Below are 25,677 nucleotides of genomic sequence, written 5' to 3' on the forward strand. Positions count from 1 at the left end.
ATCAGTATGTAATGTTTCTTTAAATTTGTAGCAGGCATAACTATGTATAAGAAGTGAACGTTGCCTGTATACTGAAAGATGTGCGCGCACATCTTTGTGTGCGCACGCACTTCACGCTTGGCTCCACTAACTGTTAGCGCATGCGCAAAACAAAGCGTACGTTGTGCGTTCAATACATGTTGAAAATACCAGTAAACATAACATCTTTATTTCAAATACAATGAAGACGAAACTACATTCGTTCTAAACGAGTACATCTGTATTCTTTTTAAACAGACGTGTTTGAACAGAAAGCACGGCCGATAACACAATGCGCAAATGCAATACGTGTGACGTCATGTTAAGCCAGCGTGAAACGCACGCTAACACTCCTCCCACTCAATTAACATTCGGCTAACGCCCAGGGTACGCCTACAAACACTGAGCCGCACGCATCACACACTGCAGTTACCGTTACTATAACAAAACATGACAGCCAATAGGCTTTGAGGCGCGCACGTCGCTTGGGGGCGGGACTTACATCACTAATCCTTTTTAAGGACGCCTTGGCCCATGACAAGGGTCCCACGTCATACGTGGTGGACCCGGTTTTCAATGTTGTAGATGTTGCATGATAACAAAACAGGTATGTGTTAGAGTAATGGTAAAATGTTGCTAATATGTTTAAAGGGATAGGAAAGTACGTATATTTATTCCGTCAGCAATGTGTACTACTCTTTCAGGTCCTACTATATTGTATTAGGAAACAATTTGTTTGTGATCGCTACATGTTATGCAGTCTGCAATGTTATGCTGTATCCACGCATTGAAAGTGAAAATGGTGGTTACAAAAAAAAAAAAAATTTAAACGCAGAGTCAACGCATAACGATTGTTATATTTACCATTCTTCTAGAATTAACTCTTCGCCTGGCTGCAACTGGTCGCTCCAGAAATGCAAGCCATTTTCATCCACGCTTAACCCAACCGCTGAATCCAGTATGGCACATATCTCCTCCAGGATGCGCTCATAGGAATCGCCACTGCTTTCTTCAAATAATTGGTCGGGAGGTAGGTTCATTTCTTCCGGTTCCCATTCCAATGCAATTTCAGCTGAAAGGCTTGGTACATAATCATAGTACTTTTGTTCTTGTACAATGTGGGTTTCAGGAATGGAGGCTGCAGATATTGCAGCACGTATCGATTCAAACGGATCAGTAGTAGCGGATACATTGCTATTGCCATTAGGAATAAATATGCCTTTCACGACAATATAAGTGCCGTCTTTCAGGAGAAATTGTTTTTCCGGGGCAATCTTCCAGAAACCATAGGTGTGTTGTAGCTTATCCTGGTCACGTTCAAAAAAGTCATTACTTGATAAAGTGAATCTTATTGAGGAATTAAAATTCCGTGCATGCTTACGGTCTTGGTAATAAGGATATTTTGCTCGAATGAAATCATCGATTTGGCGTGTGCTTGCTTTCTGTCCGCGACTGTTCAAGATGGCTTCACAGATCATGTACTTATACCCTAAAAGGGGATTAATATTGTTAACGAATTCATCAGCCATGTCTGAGTAGCACAAAAGCTGTGTGCAGGTCTGTGTTATTTGCTCATCAAAATGAATGTGCTGAATGGCTAACAAACTCCTGTTTTTCCTTGTCAAGGTCAACAAAAGTAACTACTTTGACTCCTTATTTCAAACGCCAATTGGATTTGTTTGTCTAATTGGGTTAACAGTTGTGGTTCGTGATATGGGACTGTGGGAGAAACATTTCTCCTTCTTTTATCTCGTTTGTGAAAAACATCCCTAGACTGTGAATGCGTTCACATAGTGTTTTTTTGAAAACTAACAAAGACCAGTGTGTGAAAATATTTCTTAGCCAGGCATATCAGTAAAAACACACCTGCAAAAAGAAATGTTTTTTCCCCGCTTACATTTCTGTGTGTATGTGAAAGTCTGGTTAACTCCCTGTCTGCATGAGTTTAAATACGTGTGTATATATATATATATATATATATATATATATATATATATATATATATATATATATATATATATATATATATATATATATATATAAATATATCTCTTATAAAAATATATATATATTTATATATAATATTTTTTTTTTTTTTATATTGCAGGAGTACACACAACATTGATGGCATTAAGTATACCTTGTATGAAACCTATTTAAATGGTGAGAAACATGATTGAATTAAGTAATAAACATTTGTTTAAGCACAATACTGTTAGAGTCTCATACTTAGGATATTTCTCAAACATTAGGCCTGTATTATTAAAATAGTGTTTTCACAAGGAAGCATGAAGTGTATTAGTTTGTGTATACCAGTTTATATAGTACTATATATATATATATATATATATATATATATATATATATATATATATATATATATATATATACACACACATATATACATATATATATACACATATATACATATATATATACACATATATACATATATATATACACATATATACATATATATATACACATATATACATATATATATATATATATACACACACTCACACTCACACTCACTCAGTGTGTGTGTGTGTGTGTGTGTGTGTGTGTGTATATATATTATTATACATTCTGAGATGTTATAGAAACGAACACACAACTGATTAAAGGACAAAATTACAATGGCCAAGCAAGGCAAAGGTAAGTAATAATTTACACATAATCCTGCTGTACACGTACAAGAAAGATGTTTGCACTTACTTAGGTGTTTTAATAATTGCATGTGACTAATATGCATATGCAATTCTTACATCAATTAACACACCCAAATGCAATGTTTTGCTGCAAAGTCAATGGCAGCTTCTCTAAACTTAGCAACTGGCTCCTGGTGGACCATTACTGAACAGACGATTACAACATAAATATTTATAACACAATTAATTATGAGTGTTAACATTTCCAAAACTTCACGTGTACAAGAACATAGTTGAAAGTTTGGAAACAACACAGTCTTCAGCATACATACAATAGTAATTAGATAATGTGAAGTCAACAAAACAAGGCCAAAGACATATTTTCTGAATTATAACATTTATTTTTTTTGTTCCTTTTGCGAGCGAGTAACAGGCCTGCTTGTTGTCTCTTGAATTTTCCTTTTTCTTTTGCCACCAACTTTAGGCACAACAGAGCCACTTTGAGTGGCCTCTGGTACTTCACGGGCAGGGCTTGTGGCCAGTGACTGTTCACCTACGGGGCTTGTGGCCAGTGACTCACCTACAGGGCTTGTGGCCAGTGACTCACCTACAGGGCTTTTGGGCAGTGATTCACCTACAGGGCTTTTGGGCAGCGATTCACCTACAGGGCTTTTGGGCAGCGATTCACCTACAGGGCTTTTGGGCAGCGACTCACCTACAGGGCTTTTGGGCAGCGACTCACCTACAGGGCTTTTGGGCAGCGATTCACCTACAGGGCTTTTGGGTAGTGACTGTTCACGGACAGGGCTTGTGCCCAGTGACACATGTGAGCAAGTTGGTAGACACTGCACAAGTGATGGTTGGTCTGTTTCATGTGTGTCTTTTGTTGTTTTTGACCAAAAACTGGTCAGTAGTAACTGCTTGTATTTTGTTTTTGTGGGCTCCTTTGTAGGTGTCAGCTGCTGATTTTGTACAGATGGCAGTGGTAGTATGTCGTCAGGAACCTGCACAGCAATCTCTGCTACTTGACCGGTAACATTTGGGCCTGGTGAATGAATATCAGATGAATGTGGTGAAAACTGACCTGCATGAACAGATCCTGGCTGGGAGGTGTTGAATTGTGGTACATTAGTCATTCTCCAGTAATTAGCTTGTGTTTGCTGAACAACTAATGCTTCGAATGAGGTGTTGATTTTTTGCAACTGTTTAGGCACTTCAATGAAGACTCTGTGGAGATGTGCCAATTGTGATACTGTTTCTTCCTGCAGTCCAATCATCCTTTCCAGCACTGTCATCATGTCTGAATGGCGACGATTTTCTGCGTCCACTATTTTTCCCTCTGAAGCTACAATTGCATCGTATGTGGAAGTTGATGGACGATTTGGCGGTACAACAGTTTCTATTGGCACCTCTTCATGGTCACATGATTGTATTTCAGTCTCTTCTGTGGCGTCATCCTCATCATACTCATCATCCTCATCACCATGATGTTCTAAAAAGAAATGTACACATTATTAAATGGCATGTTAATGTATGCTGTGTTACTATGTAATTGTACTATGTCCTAAGTAACACCTAACATGTTAGCATACGTTTTATAACCTCATTAAAAACTACCTTGACTTACGAATAATGTTTGGACTCAGTATGAAATATGAATGAATGAAAAGTTGCTCTAAACTCAGAAGTCCTACATGATAATTAACATCACTAACACAATACATGTTGCCTTACACTTAATTTTCACTGACACTAAGTAATCCTATTTAAAGAAGATGTGCAAAACAAATAATGCACATGACAACATAACATATAGAAGAGCACATATTATATGGCCAGCAAATGATACACTCACCTTCTAGTAGTGTTGAGCTGGCTGACCCAGGTGAAGACACTTGTTCCATCTCAGGTGACACATGTCCTCCAGGGGCAACTATATATAACAATAACATAAGTTTTACATTTACATGTGTAAATATTGAACAAACACTTATTGTATGTTCTGTATTTATGATTAACTAACAACATCAGTTCCTTAACCGAAAATGTGTGTGAAAGTGAACATAAATAGTTGTAATAACACTGTACATGCCTGTGTACTTAGAATTTTTGAGTTCCCTAACATACAACATACTATGTTTCTGCAGTAATGCGTGAGGATAAATAGATTAAATGAGTACATAAAAATCATATGTTGTGTAGTGATATCAGTATCATAATGTACATAACTATCATGAGATGACCATTCACAATGGTTATCATGAAGGTGGTCATATTGCAAAAAGTGTTGTTTTTGGTAGAGGATATGTGTGGTACATTAATCGAAGATGTGGCACACCTGAATGTGGCTGTGACTCAACAAGACAACACATGCAGTGTGTGATAATGTGTCTTTCATAGTAGTTCAACTATAGATATGAGTGAACTAATGTGTGACGTACGCTTTGATAAGTAATGAGTTGTTGGGGCATTTAGTAGCTAGAGTTAAGCTTTCAAATGAGTGTGATTAACTTCAGTTGTGCTATTCAGGTTGTAAGAAAGGTATTCCCTTCCCCAAAAAGCCTAATCAGCCACACCTTTCAATGACTTGAAACAGGTGCAAATGGTGTGAACTAAGTTGACCGTGAAATGAGGCTGTAATTAGTGTGTGTGCTGAACCCCACCCCCTCTGTTGAAGTGTATGCTGTGATGAGATATTAATTGCAGCTGCTTTAACACAATGGTAGATGAGCTAAGTAGTCATCTGCAGTGTTTAAGTTATGAAAACAATGACATAACATATGCTACGTGTGCCTCATTATGCTGTCTGTATATGACATAAAGCAAAAATGGACCTTTTCATAAGCAACTATAGATGTGTTAGTGCCAGTGATGTTTGTAGGCCGTTACATGCAATTTCTTTGATGCATGCTTAAAATAGGCAGTAATGTCATGTTTGTCGGAGTAAAATCAATAAAATACACAATAACATGATACATATTTCTGTTCTGTACCTGTAGCTACTAATAATTTCTCATGAACATGTGTTACACGTGTACTACCCTGTTGTTCCCCATCTTCGCCCACCATCAATTGCTTCCACTGCAGCTATGCATTTTGGGAATTCACATGTAAATGAGCACGCAATGGCACGTGCTATATTAGTTACTGCTTTTAGTAGGACTACTACATATATGTCTATTTTGAGATATATATATACAGAATCAGACATATACATATATAGATGCAGGTATGCTTATATTGTGAAGACAGTATAAAAAGCAGTGTAACTATGCAAAATAACTGTAAGCAACGACACGCCTAGTACAGTAATATTTATCACCTGCTGGAAATTGTGACGGATAAATTCCAATGTCACGGTCACCAGCCAAGCCTTCCACGACGACGGTAAGTAATTTTGGCCGAAGCAGCTCCTCCAATGGAGTCAATATGAGACGTTGTGGTGTGGGCCCACCTCCAGTGCCAGTAGCATGCACGCGTTGGTCTTGTATTTTCTTTTTCAATTTGGACCTAATATCATCAAATCTTTTCCGACAATGATACTTGTCCCTGACACTATTCCCACAGGCATTGACACCAATGACTATTGTGTCCCACATTTCTTTTTTGCTTGCTGCACTTGTCCGCCCTTGAAAAACATATAAAAGATATGAGGTAAATGAATAATAATATAAGCACCAGTTTCCTACACTGCTAGCTGTTCCAAGTGATAGCAAACATGCTGTTTTATGTGTAATATGTGCAGCACATGAGCATTCACTACTAAACCTATACATGTAAGCAAGGTTGCATTCATATTGTATGCAGTTCTGGCAAATTGACCGCCTGTGTTTATTTGTCCTTGTAAGGCATGATAAAAAGCTGTGTTTCCACACTAATGAACATAGAAAGATATTGTGTACCCATATTTGCATATGAACAAAACTCAGATGACCTAGGATCACATGTATTTGAATAATAAATGTAAAGTTACACTTACCTACTAAATGTCCATATATACTGTCATAGTGCTCCAGAATGCCAGTGACAAGAGCCCTATTTTCCTGGTCATTGAAGCGAGGATTACGTGGCTTCTCCACACGTTTTTTCCGAGCAGGTTTAGGGTCAGAGCTTGGCTGGTGCTGACTGGACTCTCCTTCTTCCAATGGAAGAGCCTCCAAAAGCTGGCCACCAGCAAGCACGCCACCACCATCCACCCCATCAGCAACTGCGCCACCAGCAGCACTCCCAGCACCAGCACTCCCACTCCTAGCACCAGCACTCACACTCCTAGCACCAGCACTCACACTCCTAGCACCAGCACTCACACTCCTAGCACCAGCACTCCCAGCACCAGCACTCCCACTCACAGCAACAGCACTCCCACTCCCAGCACCAGCACTCCCACTCCTAGCACCAGCACTCACACTCCTAGCACCAGCACTCCCAGCACCAGCACTCCCACTCACAGCAACAGCACTCCCACTCCCAGCACCAGCACTCCCACTCACAGCAACAGCACTCCCACTCCCAACAACAGCACTCCCACTCCCAACAACAGCACTCCCACTCCCAGCAACACCACTCGCAGCACCAGCACTCCCACTCCCAACAACAGCACTCCCACTCCCAGCAACACCACTCGGTGCACCAGCAACATCACTCCCCTGAACAGAACGTTCACTCCGACGCGTACTCCCACGAGTAGCACTCCCACTCCCACCAGCATCACTCTTCCCACGCTTTGCGGGCATACTTCCAGCACTCACAAAAAACAGACAAGAAATGTACAGGCAATCACACGACCCACTTCCACATATAAAACAAGACAAAGATGTAAACAAAACAACAAAGGACAAAGCTCACCCAATACACAACAAGTCTCTCAGTCAATATGCAAATGTTCAATCGTCCAGCTCTGTGCGTCTCTCTCTCTCTCTCACTCCCAACAACACAGAGAATGAATAGCAGTACACGTTGCCTTTAAATATGGCGCGCAATCAAAAACATGCTTGTTTCGCCTGATTCAGCAAGATTTGTGATTGTGCAACCTAACAGCACCCCGCCACGCACGCCGATACACCTGTGTGTGATCGGCTCATCATCGTGAGAGTGGGCGGATTTGTTTTCTGGTTGATTTTGAATGTATTCGGCACTTACTGCATACGGAGAGGGAAAAACGCCAATAACATGACTAATCGATAAGCTTGCCGATTTCACATAATCGTCGCTTACTGCATGAGGCCCTATGTGTCTGAGACTATGTGCCTGCCTATATAGTTTTTATTTAGAGCAATAATTATTGAATGATTGATCTTAGTAACACACGATCACTAGTAGTATATGACATTTAGTGAATGAATATGGGACGTTTTTTTATATGATGGTTTTTAAGGCACATAATGTAAACTTTACTGTATTTGCTTTGCCTTAAACTAACATCCTTTTCCTCCCCTCTAGCTGCCCGATTACACCCACCAGGGAGAAGGACTCTGATAAGACTGTGTTCCTGTTCACAGACTTTGTGAGAAGGCTGCCAGCATCCAAAGCTTCCTTGAAAAAATATCTTTTTTTTTCTCCCTAACTATATTTTGTGCTCACCACACAGGAACAGGCCTCACATTGTCTGCTGACCTTTCACATTTCCACACTGGTTGGGAGGGACTGTGAGGTTTTTTTTCCGTTCTTTGTTGAAAGCCTCCCCCCCCCCCACCCCCCACCCCCCACCCCTTTAGTTTTTAACTTGAAGTCAGTTCAAAGGGGATTCCAGAAGTCATTCAGCTCTGGCTCTTGGAAGTTCAAGTGGGACTTGGTTTACATGAGAAAGAACCATGGCAAGGAAGCTGAATGTTATGATGTGCTCCATTGGTCTTATACACTTGGTCACTTCTTCTCTAAGTCGACAGACCTATGATGCCGGATCTTCCCCTTTAGGGGCCAGACTGGAAGTCCATGGGGTATCCACATACCCACATGGACTCCCTTCACATCAGAGAGACTGGGAGAGGAAAGAAGTGTTGGATCAGGGCCCAATCCATGCACCAACTACTGAAACGTCACAAAGTGGTGAGGCTATGTCCCCTGAAACAGAACCACCATACCCAAGAGGAGGGTAAGTGCAGTGGTCGGTCATTTCTAACATGCGATTGTTTTTGCTTCTTTAACTTTTATAACCATATTATTGGCAGCTGTTTACGGAGAGATTACATTTTGATGTACTTTGATACCTAAAGCAGTTTCAAACCTTCCATAAAAATCTTGCCATATGAATTGTGTTTGACCTGTTGGTAATATACATGTTTATTCCTAGGAAAGTGGACATATTATTTAGACGTTGGAGTTCTACAATACAACATTGCATTGGAACCAATCTGTTCATCACATGGTGTCACCCACACCTTCCACTCATTATCCCAATGGTAGGGACACAAATTATAAGTCCAGCTCCCTGTGGTTATGCCTTTCACATAAGATCAGAACTCAAGACTCAGAGGACAGTTCATGGGTCCACTAAATATGGAATTCATAGTTACAGGAAATATATTCAGATGTGCAAAAACCACCGACGTTAAGATGTAAATCATCTATTCTTCCAAAATAATTGTTCAGAAATTGTTTGTTTCTCTGATAATATAAACTGCAATGCTGATTTAAAGCACACATTACTTAATATATTAAATGACAAGAAACAGAGATAGCGTGAACAAAACAGCTTGCGCCTCTTACTAAATCCAACTGTAAGAAAGCAAGTGACTTGGAATAATCTGAACTAATAGCCCGAAGTCAACAGCCAAAATGTATACTCAATGTATTTGATATGAAATTTCAATGTCCAGGTAAAATAAGTCCATAGTCCATTATATATATATATATATATATATATATATATATATATATATATATATATATATATATATATATATATATATATATATATATATAATCAAAAAATAAATAGATGATACCGTTCTGTGGCTTCTGTGTATATAATTATATTCTCTGATCTGTCTTCATCTGTTGGGCGATCCAAAATGTGGCATAATTGTATTAACCCCTTATCTGCTAAAAGGAGCCTGTGACACATTGCTCTGGTAGTGAATGGGTTAAGAAATTGTTGAGACCACAAAGCGATTATTTTACTTGAAAAAGAAATGGATTTAGCCCTCCCATTTTCTGGGAACAAATATCGACTTCAATCGTATATGCATTTCTGCAGGAGGAAAGTGATGTAAAATTCTAAAACAAATCTTAGCCCGGCTGTCAGTGTGTGCGTTACGGATGCAGGATTTAGGTTGGATTTATGTTCATAGAATTGTACAGTCCATGCCATTTTATGTTACACTATAAATTACATTTGAACTCCTTTTGAATAAAAGGGATGGGAATCCGACTTATTTAGGAAGGCTAGCTAAATTAGATTACATTAGAAAAGAGGCGTATAAGAGGGGATATGATAACTCTATACAAATATATTCAGCGTCAATACAAGGAGCTTTCAAAATAACTATTCATCCCAAGGGCAGTACAAATGACACAGGGTCATCCCTTACGGTTGGAAGAAAGATTTCACCAGAAACAAAGGAAAGGGTCTTTACAGTAAAGGCAGTTAAAATTTGGAATGTATTACCCATGGAGACTGTGATGGCAGATACAATAGATATCTTCAAGAAAAAAGAAGTTGGACCTTTTTTTAGAAATTAAAGGTATACAGGGATATATCAAATAAGTAAACACGGGAAGGATGTTATTCCAGGGAGAAATCTGATTGCCGTTACTGGAGTAAGGAAGGAATTTATGTTGTTCCCCTTATGAGAATAATTTCTTATTGGATAATGTGTCACGGGTTTTTTTGCTTGCCTTCCTCTGGATCAATATACTGTAAATACAACTATGGGATAAAGTATCTATCTAAATTTAACATACAGTAGGTTGAACATGATGGACATGTATTTTTCAACCTCATCTACTATGTAACCTTCCTTGGCAGGAGTTCACTCTGGCAGCTAACATAGTACAGTAATGTGTATTTCCTTATGATGCCTGCATTGCTTGTTACGTTTGTTATGTGTACTGTAGCCCTTCTAGGGTGAAAGAAAATGTTTCATGTTTCTTACGCTGATCACTATCTCATAGTACAGGAGTGGCCAACTCCAGACCACCAACAGGCCCGGTTTCCAGGATATCCCTGCTTCAGCACAGGTGGCTCAATTAGTGGCTCGGTGATAAGGATTGGGCTACCTGTGCTGAAGCAGGGATATCCTTAAAACCTGACTTGTTGGCGGCCCTTGAGTACTGGAGTTGCCCACTCCTGTCACAGGTCATCATGCAAGAAAGCCTGTGAATGTTGCTGTGCATAAATGGTAAAGGTTATTGATCAAACTCCCATGGATGCACAGATGGTGCGGAGCGTAATGAAATGAAATCGCCTCAGATTCATGAGGCACAAATCTGCTTGTGAGCTGTAGAATTTGGTGCTGCTGCACTGGGAACATTGCTCATTAGCGGAAACATTACCTCAGTGTGCAACTAAAAATAGACGGGTCGAGACGTTGTGGTCTCATAAATATGGAACTAGAACTCAGGCTTGGAAGACCTTTAACCTTTTAAACACACCCTGTTCTTTCCATTGTCACACCTAAAAATCCTCACTTTTCAAAGAAAGCCAGAATTAAAATCAGATTTCTCAGAACACCCTCAGTAGGAGGGTGGGCTGTAATATACCACTGGCTGGCAGCTGCAGTTCAAAAAGCAGCACAAAACAGGGGCTTGAACACTTCATTTAGTACCATGTATGCGTATACTGCTTTGTTCAACTTTGTACCAGTGCAAGGAATTCTGGGTATACCTATACAAATGAGCCGTCTTTTCATTTTCTGTTTCCAAACTTATTTTGCAAGGAATCAACTTATATTTTTGTGTGTGAAGCAAAATAGATGCTTGGCATCAATGAATAATGAACCACAGGTTTCAGTGTATAGCACCTATAGATATGGTGCAACTTGGTCAATAGCAGATGCACAGGAGCAGTCAGTGGGTAGATAAATACAGTATACAAGTGAAGCCACTTCCCTGCACTGGAGAAATTCTTAGTCTCATTCCTTTGAATGGAGCTGATCTTTTCTCCCGCACTGGAAATCTCCTTCATAACTCATTGATTAGGGGCCTTAAAAGGGTCAAATCAAAGATCTAATTACAAAGAAGCATTTATACTATTGAGTCTGCGTGCCTCACTCTTCCCGAACTGTAACTGGGCATTAACAATATTGTTCCTCTGTCACCTAAAGAAGATGCTTTTCATGCCCAGAGATCCCACTTTACAGGTGGTTTCAAAGGTGCTTCCAAATAATAGCAGCAGAGCACGATGCAGTTGAAGTTGGTGGTACAGTGAGATTGTATGTCCATTCTAGACTGTTACACTGACTTAGAACTTCCATATGCCACTATTTAATAAGTGAGGTGATGTCATAATACACCATATGGTTGATTCGTGTGAATAGGTGTCTTCTGGAATTGCACCTCTTAATGAATATGGATCTTAGTGCAAATGTGGTCTTATTGAGTGCGTCATGTCAGGTATTTCATTTTCAGTCCGATCAAGATATTTGGAAGTATCATCTGACAAAAGATGTAGATCAGGGGTAACCAACAGGTCAGGATTTCAGGTTAATCCTGCTTTAGCACAGGTGGCTCAATCAGTCCCTGCTTCAGCACAGGTGGATCAAGCAGAGGCTCAGTCTTTAACTGAGCCTCTGGCTCAGTCTTTGACTGAGCCTCTGCTCGAGCCACTTGTGTTGAAGCTGGGATATCCTAAAAACCTGACCTGTTGGTGTACCTCGGGTTGACCACCCCTGATCTAGATAAAGAAACAACTTGTGTTCTCTAATTACTCTTCTGTTGGGTGACATAAAGGGGTATTTCAGATGTTTGATTCAGGAAGAGTTTATTTGCGCACAGACGCCAAACCCTGGTCTTAAACACAAGTCACACCAGAACACAGTAGAGAATACAGGGAGTCTACATTAAAACGTACATGTTTAATGTCAGGAAAGGGAATACATACAAGTATAGTCATCTCCAAAAGCAAAAAAAAGGTCTAAAACCAGTGTCAAATCCGGCCAGGGCTTGAGAACATACCATTAAGGCCTGAAGCATTGTGTCTGTTACACATTGGGGGAATGCTTTCTGTCTTTTAAAATTGGGTTTATACCTTTTTGTTTATTATAGAAGAGGAGAAGTATTAGATGTTTTAACATGTTATAACACACCAAATGCATTTAAAAAAAAAAAAAAACATGTGCACATACGGCCTTCTTGAAACGTTCAATTGAAGGTTTCTATAAAATCTGGGAACCCTGGTTAACCAATTAATCTGAATCAAATCAGGATATAACCCCAGACGAATCTGAACCACAGAAGGGCCGTGAAGGATGGGTGCCGGGACCCGACCGGACGGGGAGAGGGTGGAATGACTCCCTCTCTCTCCCCCCTCCCCCTCCCTCCCCTCCCCTCTTTCTTTTTCCACACCCCAGGGACCATGACGTGGCCTTAGGGGATCTTTTCTTTCTTTCTCTCCCCCCCACATGAACAAGGAAAATACAACTGAATTAGGCCAATACTGATAATGTAAAACCAATGTCTGTAAAGATGATTATGCCTAATAAAAACGTTTGAAAAAAAAAAAAAAACCATGTGCATTACCCCTTAACCATTGTTTTCGATAGCACTACAGTTAAACAACGCGCAAGCGTCACCCGTGTATCACGTTAACTGGAGCGCTACTGTCTGCTACGTCTGTATATTTGCATACATTCCTTTTTGATTAAGTCTCCCTGTGTTCCCTACGGTGCCAGATCACTGTTGTGTTTTTGCTTTTGATCCGTGGATGTTTGGTGCCTACCACATCTCCGTGCACATCATCCCTATACTTTTACTTTTTGAGTGTTGTCCGAAATCCCCAAATGGTTATACTGGCCATAACCAGAGCATTGGCCGCGGATCAAGCCCAGTGCAGAAAATGCCCTTATAAGAATGAGTCAGGAGGGGAAGTAAGAACAATACAGGACTTCTGAAAAGCTTCTCGTGCGTTGCGTTTCCAGGAAAGCTCTCGGGAGACTTAATTAAGCTTTTCCTCTAGTGTGTCACTGCTCAAATCCAAACCTAACCATCAGTGAGCCCAGCTCATATCGTTGTTGAACATGAATCTTTATGGAGAGGTTGTACTGGCGGTCCTCGCTATTCGTTGCTTTCCGACAAACGGATCATCCGATGCGGCCCAATGCAATCCGCGGAACGCATTATCCGACCCTCTACGCATTAGCCACCACCATCGCCCATTAACAGAGGATCGGCTTTACGACGCTTTAACTCTCCGACGATAGTTTCCCGGAAGAGATTCCGTCGGATAACGGTGGACCTCCTGTATATTAAGATGCTATCCTATGTTTAAATGACTTCTTCTCACATACTGTATATTGATCCAGGAGACCACCCTTTGCGTTCTTCTGCGGCAAATAAAAAAACAAGCTTAACCTTTTGGGTTTGACAAAGATCTTCAGAATTTCCCATTATTGCCAGTAACGTTCAGCACTTCAGCAACACAGGAAAAGCTCCTGCAGTGATGCCTAAATCTTCAACAATTATAACCCCTTCATTGTCAGGGGCCTGAAGTACTATACTAAATAAGGGTCAGCTCTGATCAAGAATATCACCTTGGCACTTTGTAGTTCACTATTATAACAATGTGGTTCACAGCTTTCATATATATTAGGATAGATTGTAGAGGAGAAAGATGCTTGCAAGCAGTCTTTCTCTCCCTCTAGGGGTACTAGTAAATTGATTAGCCAATCTATATACTAACATGACCGATATCTAGGGTCCAAGTATATCCATTTTTTAGCTATTGGGTATTTTCCAATAGTGACTCCTTGTGAGACTTTTCTTAACCAACCGTATTTTCAGAGGGACAAAGTGAGCCCAGAGGCTCATAAGTTCAGCAATGTATTAACAGGCTTTATATTCAGTCACTTCACCTAACTATGTCAGGACTGAACTAAATGTGCTGTTCTAACACAATAGCTATACCTATACCTCCTTAATGATCTAGAGCAGCGTTTCCCAAATGGTGGGTCGCGACCCGGCACTGGGCCACGGCACCAAAATTGCCGGGTCGCAGCGAGGCTGGCCGCGCGGTGTCTCCCGTCCCCCCGCTCAAGTAAAAAAAATGGCGGCGATTCCCCCCGCGGTGCCGCGTGCTTGCGCAGGGCAAGCAGGGCCCGCTCCCTTCCTCCCCCCCACTCCCAACGTGGGGCAGAGGAGGAAGTACCAGCTCCTCTGCGGCCCGCACGTTACGTGGGGGAGGGTGGAAGTACAAGCTCCTACTTCGGCCCGCTTCCCCCCGTGGCCAGCTTCCCGAGCTCACCTCCCGTGGCACCCCCTCCCGAGCCCACCTCCCGTGCCCCCAAGCCCACCTCCCGTCCCGGGCAGCAGGGGATATCGGGGACAGCAGGGGAAAGCGTCCGGCGGCAAGGTAAGTCACCCCACCCAGTCACTGCCTCCCACCCAAGTGTCCCTGGCCCCCTAGCAACCCACCCAAGTGTCCCTGGCCCCCTAGCGACCCACCCAAGTGTCCCTGGCCCCCTAGCGACCCACCCAAGTGTCCCTGGCCCCCTAGCCTCCCACCCACCCAAGTGTCCCTGGCCCCCTAGCCTCTCACCCACCCAAGTGTCCCTGGCCCCCTAGCCTCTCACCCACCCAAGTGTCACTGGCCCCCTAGCCTCTCACCCACCCAAGTGTCCCTGGCCCCCTAGCCTCTCACCCACCCAAGTGTCCCTGGCCCCCTAGCCTCTCACCCACCCAAGTGTCCCTGGCCCCCTAGCCTCTCACCCACCCAAGTGTCCCTGGCCCCATAGCCTCCCACCCAAGTGTCCCTGGCCCCCTAACCTCTCACCCACCCAAGTGTCCCTGGCCCCCTAGCCTCTCACCCACCCAAGTGTCCCTGGCCCCCTAACCTCTCACCCACCCAAGTGTCCCTGGCCCCCTAGCCTCCCACCCACCCAAGTGTCCCTGCCCCCCCTCCAGTCACTCACATCCGTTGTTGCCTGTAATTCACTGTTTGTGTCTGTGTGCGTATAGGGGAGAGCGAGTGTGTGTGTATCAGTGTCTGTGTGTGTGTGTGTGTGTGTGTGTGTGTGTGTATCTGTGTGTATCTGTATCAGTGTGTGTGTGTGTGTGTGTGTGTGTGTGTGTGTGTGTGTGTATCTGTGTGTATCTGTGTGTATCTGTATCAGTGTGTGTGTGTGTGTGTGTGTCTGTCTGTATGTGAATCAGTGTCTGTGTGTATCAGTATCAGTGTGTGTGTGTGTGTGTGTGTGTGTGTGTGTGTGTGTGTGTGTGTGTGTGTGTGTGTGTGTGTGTGTGTGTGTGTGTGTGTGTGTGTGTGTGTGTGTGTGTGTGTGTGTGTGTGTGTGTGTGTGTGTGTGTAGCAGTGTCTCTGTGTGTGTAGCAGTGTCTCTGTGTGTTTAGCAGTGTCTCTGTGTGTGTAGCAGTGTGTGTGTATCAGTGTGTGTGTGTGTATCAGTGTGTGTGTGTGTGTGTGTGTGTGTAGCAGTGTCTGTGTGGCTGCGTGTGTGTCAGTGGCTGGGTGTGTGTGTCAGTGGCTGCGTGTGTGTGTATCAGTGGCTCTGTGTGTGTATCTGTGTGTGTGTCAGTGACTGCGTGTGTCAGTGGCTGTGTGTGTGTGTGTGTGTATCAGTGGCTGTGTATGTGTGTGTATCAGTGGCTGTGTGTGTGTGTATCAGCGGGTGTGTGTGTGTGTGTGTGTGTGTGTGTGTGTGTGTATATCAGTGGTTGTGTGTGTCTGTGCAGGCCCTATAGGCGATAACATATTTAGTGGGTCACGAAAAAGTTAAAAAATAACCGGGACACGGAAAAAAAAGTTTGGGAAACCCTGATCTAGAGGTTATCATCAATATCGACTACACCTGTACACACCTGTACGAAGCCGGTATAATTACTGCCTCTAATTACGGGGCCACACAGCCCTTTTATAGATCGCCTCGTTTGGTCTATTTTGATGCGCCACTTATTTTAATCTACTAGCTGAATAAAGATTATTTTTAATCATTCTCACATACATATTTTGATTAATGAGTGCTATTTTGAACTGAGTTCTTTCTCTTTGGTACATTCATAGCTTTCATAGTAACTATCTTATCATGTCAGCTACTGCATCGTTCCCTACACAAACACCCAATTCTGGAACAATAACTTTCAATGTGCAAACCGAGCCCACTCCTAGTGTGCATTTCCCCTGGCTGCCTATCTTACAGCGCAGATGAATCATACAGTAGATGTAATTTTCCAGGCTTGAAATCAAATGAAATCACTTATGCTCTTTGTCTGCCAGAAGAACTGTGCTCTCAGTATCCCTCCGACCGCCCCTCAGCAAATATTAAAAAGAGCGAATTTTTTATATCTTCTGGTAGCCACAGGATGCGGTAATGCAGAGCACAGCGGAACGACAGGACTGGGTGCAAGATCTCCTCCTCTTACGCCTCACTCTCTGACGAAGCGCCACACAGGCGTGAAACGCGTAAGAGGAGGAGATCTTGCACCCATACCTGTCTGAACCATGACGTGTTAATAAAGAATACTTTTTACTCTTCATCACTGCTGTGCTGTGGAGTCCTGTCGTTCCGCTGTGCTCTGCACTACCGCATCCTGTGGCTACCAGAATATCTACTTTACCCAGCAGAAGCACGCACATTCAGGGGAAAAACGGGCATGGTTCACGTGAGTTTCTATGCATTATTGCAATTACTGGGAGGTACTATACAGGTGACTTCAGGCGGTCTGAGACTGTGTCCTCATTGGGAGTGATGTGGTAGGGTTTATATATCTCTGCTTACACCACTTACCAGGACCATATATACATGTCTTTTATGTACACCCACCTGCATACCCCAGCACTCACTTGTGTTTAAAACCTACCGTTGATTAACGCTCTTCAATCAAGATTGTTTATATTGCCATCAACCCTGGTCATTTGTAGCACTATCTTAGAACATTGTTCTTTTACCCTGAATATTTTATATGGATTGATAGAAACATGGATTACATTAACGTGTCCAATTGAGGAGAGAGTAAATATGTATGTTCTCATGTAAAACATTTATATTGATGTATGTTCTCCTGTAAAACATTTATATTGATGTATGTTCTCCTGCAAAACATTTATATTGATGTATGTTCTCATGTAAAACATTTATATTGATGTATGTTCTCATGTAAAGCATATATATTGATGGAGCCTCACAATAAAAAAAATGTATGCTGTCCACAGTGAGGCTTTCATTTACAAAAAAATCTGCCGTGTTCTGGAGACGATTGCAAATTCACCCTCTTAAAATAGCCACCATTTCCTGTCATGGACGTGACTGTAATGGAATGTGCTTGAATAAATGCGTGTCCTTATGTGTGAGATACAATCCATGAGCTAACCCTCGTTATTTCGTTCTGCTCTCCCACTCTCTTTATCTTGACCCCTCTCCTTTCTTGTATTCTTTGGGATGTGCCCTAACGTGGTTCCTGTTTCCATCACATTTGTGCTGAGATCATTTCCAAGGAAGCGGCTATGTTTCCGTGATACCCATCGTTAATCAGGAGCGCGAAACCAGAGAGCCTTAGAATGTGGCTCCATGTCGGCTCACCTTCCAGCATGTTACGGAATCCTGGAGCTAGTCCTTTTGACATTGGCACATCCTTCAATGTCATTTATTCTGTTGTAACGTTTTTAGCAACCAGGAGGTTTCTTCTGGGATTCAAAATCCACCTCAGGGTCAAGGAAGAGTGCTGCTCGTGTGTCATTTAGTCCACAAAGAATGCAAACCTTCTGGGAACGCTGAAGAAAATTAATGTCATTGTGAACATACAATGACCCTTAAAAAGTCCCCACTTCCTAACATTGTTCGTTGCTCAGGCAGTTACAATTCCTGGTGTTTTCTCAGTGGGCGTTTGGCTAAACTGCTTATTTAGCTCATATGAAACACTACGAAACCTGAACATTTTTACTTTACCATTTTTGGATTTATTTTAAGAGATGACATTTTTTTTTATTACCAGTATGGAGAAGACTGACCCAGGCCAAGTTCATTAGCAAGAGTTGCACATTTCAGAGAAATCTGTAGCGAAAGCAATATTGTTGGGAACATATTCAAAGTTGGGAGTTGTAATTAGTGCTTTCAACTCGGCACTAACAAGCATCCCTAAATGTGCACTACCCCCCCCCCCCCGACCTCAGGGGGTGCTCAACTTCAGCTTTCAAGATATCCCTAATTCAGCACAGGTGGCTCAATCAATCAATCTTTGACTGAGCCACCGGTGCTTAAGTTGGGATATCATGAAAACCTGACCTGTTGGGGCGGGGGGAAGGGGGAGGGAAGGGGGGGAGGGAAGGGGGGGAGGGAAGGGGGGGGAGGGAAGGGGGGGAGGGAAGGGGGAGGGAAGGGGGGAGGGAAGGGGGGGGGGGAGGGAAGGGGGGGGGGGAAGGGGGAGGGAAGGGGGGGGGGAAGGGGGAGGGAAGAGGGGGGGGAAGGGGGAGGGAAGGGGGGGGGGAAGGGGGGGGGAAGGGGGGGGGCTTGAGTACTGGAGTTTGGAAACCCAGCACATATCAAAAATGGAACAAGACTTCAACTTCAGTGCTTCCTAAACAGAAAGCATCAGAATATGCAGAGTAACCAGAATTCTCTGCTAATTTGAGTAATTTGCATATACTTTTGTTGCCAGGTTCCTCCATTTGCTTCGCGACCCCCGTTACCTCCGCTGATGGTGGGAGTAGTGCGCGCGAAGCGGCCATAGGGGGAGAATAGCTCCCCAGAATATACAGCCCCAAGGGTGCACAGGGGCAGAGTCAGGCGACGCCAGGTAGCCAATAGGGCTGTAGGATCTCCCTGCAGGGGAGATTGGATACTTTTCGCGCGCTGAGCACCACCCCAGTCGGCATCAGGAGCAGCTAGGGGAAGGAGGTAGGGTGCAGGAGTCAGTGACTCCCTGCACTAGGCCAGCAGCCCCCTAGGCCCCAGATATCCCTGAGTCACCAGTAGTTTCAGTGTTGTAGGGACAGGCCCCAGGTTAGGGACCCTGCACCTTACTACACAGAGTCAGTTAGGGACACAGCGGACGCCGCTCGTCCATCCAGAGGTTTGGGCTCAGACCTCCGCTGCCGCTGCAGCAGCCATCCGGGTGGGATCGCCCCGGACGGTAGTTCCTGTATTCGTCAGCCTTTGGATCCTTTGTGAAGCTCCTTGGCAGGCCCGGGCACTGGAGTGCTCGGCAGGTAACCATCAACAAGTGCACCAACGATCCTACCTATATATATTATTAATACGGGACTAGTGGCTGCGCAGTCACACATATCATCTCCCTTTAAGGGTGCGGGACATATTGTGTGGGGTTATTGGACACGGGGTGGGATCACTCGGTGCAGGTGGGAGCGTCCTGCAAGACGCAGTAGTTAGTGTCTCCTCTAGAGAGGGACACCTGTTGATTTATGAATAAGTATATGCTATACAGTAAAGTCATTGGTTATTTTACATGCGGTGTGTGGAGTGATATATATGTAGCCCTCTTACCCCCACCCTAAGTGAGATTGGGGTGTGTAGGTGTATCTGACTACTTCTCAGTGTGGTGCTATACCTGTCGGCTCACAGGAGGGCTGAGCTTCCGCCATGGGGAACCTGGGGCATTTATACTAAGGGTACTTCCAACGATGCAGCGCCTCCACCTGCGATGGCTCCCACCATAGGGGGAGGGGTTCCTCGCAGGACAATCACAATAATCGATACTCACACAGATATATATATATTAACTAGGGACTTTACTCAACATGCAAGAAACAGATCACAGCAATATCAACATCATAACCTGTGTCCCTCCCTAGAGGAGACACTTACGGCGTCGCGCAGGACGCTTCCCAACACTAGGTGATCCCACCCAGTGTCCCGAGAATCCCCTCCCAATGTCCCGCACTCTAATAGAGAACGTGGGTGACTGCGCAGTCACTAATTAATGTGTTAGGCCTGTTGGTGCACATATATATTGAATACCTTCCGAGCACTCCGATGCTCGGGTCCGCAACAATCTTCTCAAAGGGTCAGACGTGCGATGCATCCATCTGATCCTATCCAGGTACTTCTCCAGGAACCCCAACGAGGGTCCCACCGCTTCACGGGAACACAACCGAATCACGGCAACACCAACCGCATCACGGGAACAGCAACCGCCGCTATCCCTGTCTATCCCTAACTAACCCTAAAGCGACAGGAACCCTAACCTAGGGCCTGTCCCTGATGAACCGCAACCTGGGGTGGCTTGGGGAAACTCCTAGGGCCTGCGGGGTAATAACCTGCCCCACTCCCCTAACTCATCCCAGTCCTGACACTCACTGAACCCTAACACTAACACTAACACTAGCAGCTACGCACTAGCAGCTACGCACTGCAAACTTCGTAACGCGTACAGCAACTTGCTGCACACTAGCACTATGCCTTCTTGTCAGGCCTCACAGCCCTGCCAGCCGTGATCCTGACAAGACAGCACACACACACGCACTAAGGGCAGCGTCCCTATCTGGGCCGTCCCTCAGCACTTACCCACTAACCTGGTGGGGAGTTGGGGCCTTACTTGGGATGTGGGGGACCTTACTCGATGCAGGAGCTGCACATGCTCTCTGCACCCTTCCTTCCCTCACAGCTCCCCAGCTCCAACTGCCGTTCTCAGCGCGCGAAATGTATCTTATTGCTCCCTCTGGAGATCCTTGGCCCTTATTGGCCACACGGAGGCACCTGATGTGCTTGCCCCTAAGCCTCATGGGAGTTGTAGTCCTGTGGAGGCTGCAAATACATTGGGGCCGCGTGCGCGCCTTTCCTGCGCCTGCGCGAATCCCTAATGGCCGTCGCAACCTCTCCTGAACAGTCCCTGCCCTCGCGCGACTTCTCCCTAGCTCTGGGGCCTTACCTGCGCCTGCGCGATCACTGCGCATGCGCGAGTCTCTCCGCAATGGCGGCGCCCTCCTCGCTAGCTGCCGGGACCGCAGCAACGCGATCGCGGCCTTAGCAACGGCCCGATCGTGTCCCCGGCAACCAGCCTGCACGCGGAGATAGCACGCTACTCCCTGCTCCGGCCCCCACCTTTGGAAGCAGCCGTCGGGTCCGTCGCTGGCTCCGGCGGCACCCACGACCACGCTGCTCCAAGGGAGGGAGGTCTCTAGGAGCTGCTGGAGACCTGGGTTACACTCTCCCCCTGGTGGAAAATCCAACGTCCCCGCTTGGGGAACGACATCAATCAACATAATAGTTATACAATCAAAATGCACAGTATAGAAAATACAACTCATCACATGGCAATTATATGACTGGGTACAATGAAATTCACACATAATACCCGAGGCTAGCTGAGACCATTTGTGGGGTGCCCCTAACTGATCATGTGGGGGTACCTCACTTGTGCGTCTGTGAGCCTCCGCTAGAAAAATCTCCTGTATAGCACGCTCTGGGGTGACAGTCACTGGTTCTGTACTACTTCCTCCCCCTGGTGGAAGGAATAGCACAGTGTCTCTTAACCGGGCCTTTACCCGGCCATCCGCGGCAGGGATGCGGTAGACCAGGAGGCCAGGACCTTTTCCACGGTCCACTACTTGACGAATGGCATGCTCCTTTTTGGGCTTAAAGGAGGCAAGTCTCCCTGGATCTTCCTTTACACAGTCCTTGTCCCTACGGACTTGCGAGGCTTCCACTGAGAAGCGAGCACTGGACAATGTCTCTGTTTCACCTGGCAGGGGGTAAAGAGTAGACACCCGACCACTGCGGTGATTCACGGTGGCCAACAGGTCCTCGGGGATGCTGTCAGTTCCCACCTCGGCTGTCTTGGAACCTGCCCCCGGCACTTCTGGGGCAGTCCACTTACGCGCTAAAAACTCGGGAGCGTTGGATCCCAGTCCTGGGACCACTTGTGTCGGAGCGCACGGGCTCATACTCCGTTCAGAAGCCGCAACTCTGGCCTTCTTCACGGCCAGCTCCATCGGAGATTGTGGGGAGTTAGGGAGTTCCTTACCACTCCACTGGCTTGGGATGGATTCTCCCAAGGAGGACACCTCCGCCAGGACGCGATGCAGAGGGGAGCCCTTCACCCGGGTGACCAGACTTAAGGAGCCATCGTGCTCCGCGGTCACCTGGAGGCTCACCCCCGACACCCCTGGGGCAGTCGACTCACCCTCATCGTCGTTTGGTACTGGTCCCCATTCTAGGACCGATGGTACCTCGGTAGTAGGTCGGACGGACCATTGTAGGGCGCACGGGCCCACAGCAGGGTCCGCAACATCGGGATACACCTCCTCTAGGGCACACGGGCCCACAGCAGGCTCTGCATCCGCCAAGATAGGGTGTTCATTGCTGTCACTAAAGTGGTCCGCCGGCAGGCGCATCACCACAAGTGACTGGTCGCTGGATTCACTAGAAGAAGGTGGGGGTATAGACACCTTACCCTGTGATTCTGGCATCGGCTGGCTTGGGCTCTGTGGTTCCTGTTCTACCACTAAGCCGTCCCCTTTGAGAGGGTCTGGAACCGTTTCTGCCACATGGTTTTGGACACACGGTTCCCCTGAGGCCTCTGGAATTAGGACAGATTGATTAGCAATGTCACTCACTTTTGCAGAGGGGTCAGGCTTCCCCGCTTCTTCTTTAACTGCCTCCATAGCTTGGGGTGTAATAGGCTTCAAGAACCGCACACCGCAGCATTCACATTCGGGCTCCCACGCCAATGCACCTCTAGAGCAGTCACAGGTGGGACTAAAACATTGTATACCCGGTTCTCCGCATACCTCAGTCGTCTTGAAGTCTAGCGGTAACTGGGACAGTTCGCCTCCCTCCTCATAGGCTTCTTGCAGGCAGGGGCACATTAGCATAAGGCCATCTACTCCTGGCGCTCGCCAGGCCACATACAGTACCGACACACTTTATTCGAGTGTGGTCGGTACCGCAAGCCGGGAAATCTCCCGGCTTGCTAGTGGCCGCCCCTCGGCGTGCCGCGCGTCATAGACGCGCGGTCACGCGTCTTCGGGAGCGTGCGCCCCCGGCACGCGCGTCCAGGGGCTCCCCGAGGGAGCCCTGGTGTCCCGCGATCGCGGGACGGCGGCAGGGGGTTCCGGGGGACCCGGCGGACCCGGCAGCGGTAGGGAGAGCGCCCCGATCGGAGGGCGCTCTTCCGCTGCTTCGGCGCGCGCCCGTCACTCTCGGGCGCGAGCCAGGCTACTGCTGCGGCAGAGAACGGGCAAATGCTCGAATAAACTCTGCCGCAGCAGTACACATTGAGGTGTATGTCCTGACAGTCTCTCTCATCCTCATCCTCAGAGAAGAAAGAGTCTATTACGGCATCACTGTATGGTTGAAGATAACAAGGCTTGCTCCCCCTGGTGGAATCTGAAGGAGGGGCACTTTCTACAAGGGAGTGGTTCTGGCTCTGTGCTGAGCCACTCACAGTGCAGGGGCGGGGTTCAGGGTTTCGCGCCCAACCCGGACAATACTCTGCAACAATTTCTTGCACAGTCCTGGTGCTCTCCCGACTTGGCGGGAGCCGCCATCTTAGGTGTGACTCACTGCTAGAGAGAGACTCCATTTTAATCACAGTCTCTGCAATTACACTAGGGCTCTCTGTATAGATAGGGGGGTAGCCTTCTGGTTTTCCCGCCAATCCCGGACAGTTTTCCTCAACACAATCTAGTGCAGGCTTGCAGTCAGCAGCACGTGCGTTCTCCTGCGTTGGCGGGAGACGCCATTTTACTAGGTCTGCGTACACTAGGGGGTATCCCTCAGACGGGCCCCCGGGCATACACAGGGCGGACGGTGCCTCTGCCAGGCATATATCCGCAATGGGGGTTGCTACAAAAAGTATTGTTTTCCATGGGGCCGTGGAATCGTGTTCTTCATCTAAAACACATGCGTGCGGCCACCCTGGAATTTTACGCATAGAGTACTGAACCTCAACCGCGGGCATAGTTGCGGGAAGGCCTCCTACTGCCACTACCCGGCCAGGCTCCATATACTGCCTCAAAGCCCAGGCAAGGACCTCGTGTCCGGACTTCACAAACATGGCGACAAAAAATTGAGACTTGGACAATTTGGGGAAAAAAATGGAACAGGGCACCCCAGGTCTGTATCTCAGCAGCGCCTCCAAATGTAGCCCTCTTACCCCCACCCTAAGTGAGATTGGGGTGTGTAGGTGTATCTGACTACTTCTCAGTGTGGTGCTATACCTGTCGGCTCACAGGAGGGCTGAGCTTCCGCCATGGGGAACCTGGGGCATTTATACTAAGGGTACTTACTTCCAACGATGCAGCGCCTCCACCTGCGATTGCTCCCACCATAGGGGGAGGGGTTCCTCGCAGGACAATCACAATAATCGATACTCACACAGATATATATATATTAACTAGGGACTTTACTCAACATGCAAGAAACAGATCACAGCAATATCAACATCATAACCTGTGTCCCTCCCTAGAGGAGACACTTACGGCGTCGCGCAGGACGCTTCCCAACACTAGGTGATCCCACCCAGTGTCCCGAGAATCCCCTCCCAATGTCCCGCACTCTAATAGAGAACGTGGGTGACTGCGCAGTCACTAATTAATGTGTTAGGCCTGTTGGTGCACATATATATTGAATACCTTCCGATCACTCCGATGCTCGGGTCCGCAACAATCTTCTCAAAGGGTCAGACGTGCGATGCATCCGTCTGATCCTATCCAGGTACTTCTCCAGGAACCCCAACGAGGGTCCCACCGCTTCACGGGAACACAACCGAATCACGGCAACACCAACCGCATCACGGGAACAGCAACCGCCGCTATCCCTGTCTATCCCTAACTAACCCTAAAGCGACAGGAACCCTAACCTAGGGCCTGTCCCTGATGAATCGCAACCTGGGGTGGCTTGGGGAAACTCCTAGGGCCTGCGGGGTAATAACCTGCCCCACTCCC

At 45.9% G+C, this 25,677-nt stretch overlaps 2 protein-coding genes across 3 annotated transcripts in view; one reads left to right on the forward strand and one right to left on the reverse strand.

Moving 5' to 3' along the window:
- Positions 1-3,030: 3,030 nt before the first annotated feature.
- Positions 3,031-4,592, reverse strand: LOC142500888 (uncharacterized). The gene is made up of 2 exons (XM_075610167.1): positions 4,525-4,592; positions 3,031-4,161 (listed from the first exon to the last, which is right to left on the reverse strand). The coding sequence occupies exons 1-2, from the start codon at positions 4,571-4,573 to the stop codon at positions 3,068-3,070; spliced, it is 1,143 nt and encodes a 380-aa protein (XP_075466282.1). The 5' UTR covers positions 4,574-4,592; the 3' UTR covers positions 3,031-3,067.
- A 3,803-nt stretch (positions 4,593-8,395) lies between these two features.
- Positions 8,396-25,677, forward strand: part of MMRN2 (multimerin 2) — a 30,001-nt gene continuing 12,719 nt past the window's right edge. For both annotated transcript variants that reach the window (XM_075610524.1, XM_075610525.1), the window contains exon 1: positions 8,396-8,760. In XM_075610524.1, coding sequence (XP_075466639.1) covers positions 8,480-8,760 — 281 coding nt within the window. In that variant the 5' untranslated portion in view covers positions 8,396-8,479. The remainder of the gene's footprint in view (positions 8,761-25,677) is intronic.

This window comes from Ascaphus truei, chromosome 8 (assembly GCF_040206685.1).
Source record: "Ascaphus truei isolate aAscTru1 chromosome 8, aAscTru1.hap1, whole genome shotgun sequence".
Taxonomy (NCBI): Eukaryota; Metazoa; Chordata; class Amphibia; order Anura; family Ascaphidae; genus Ascaphus; species Ascaphus truei.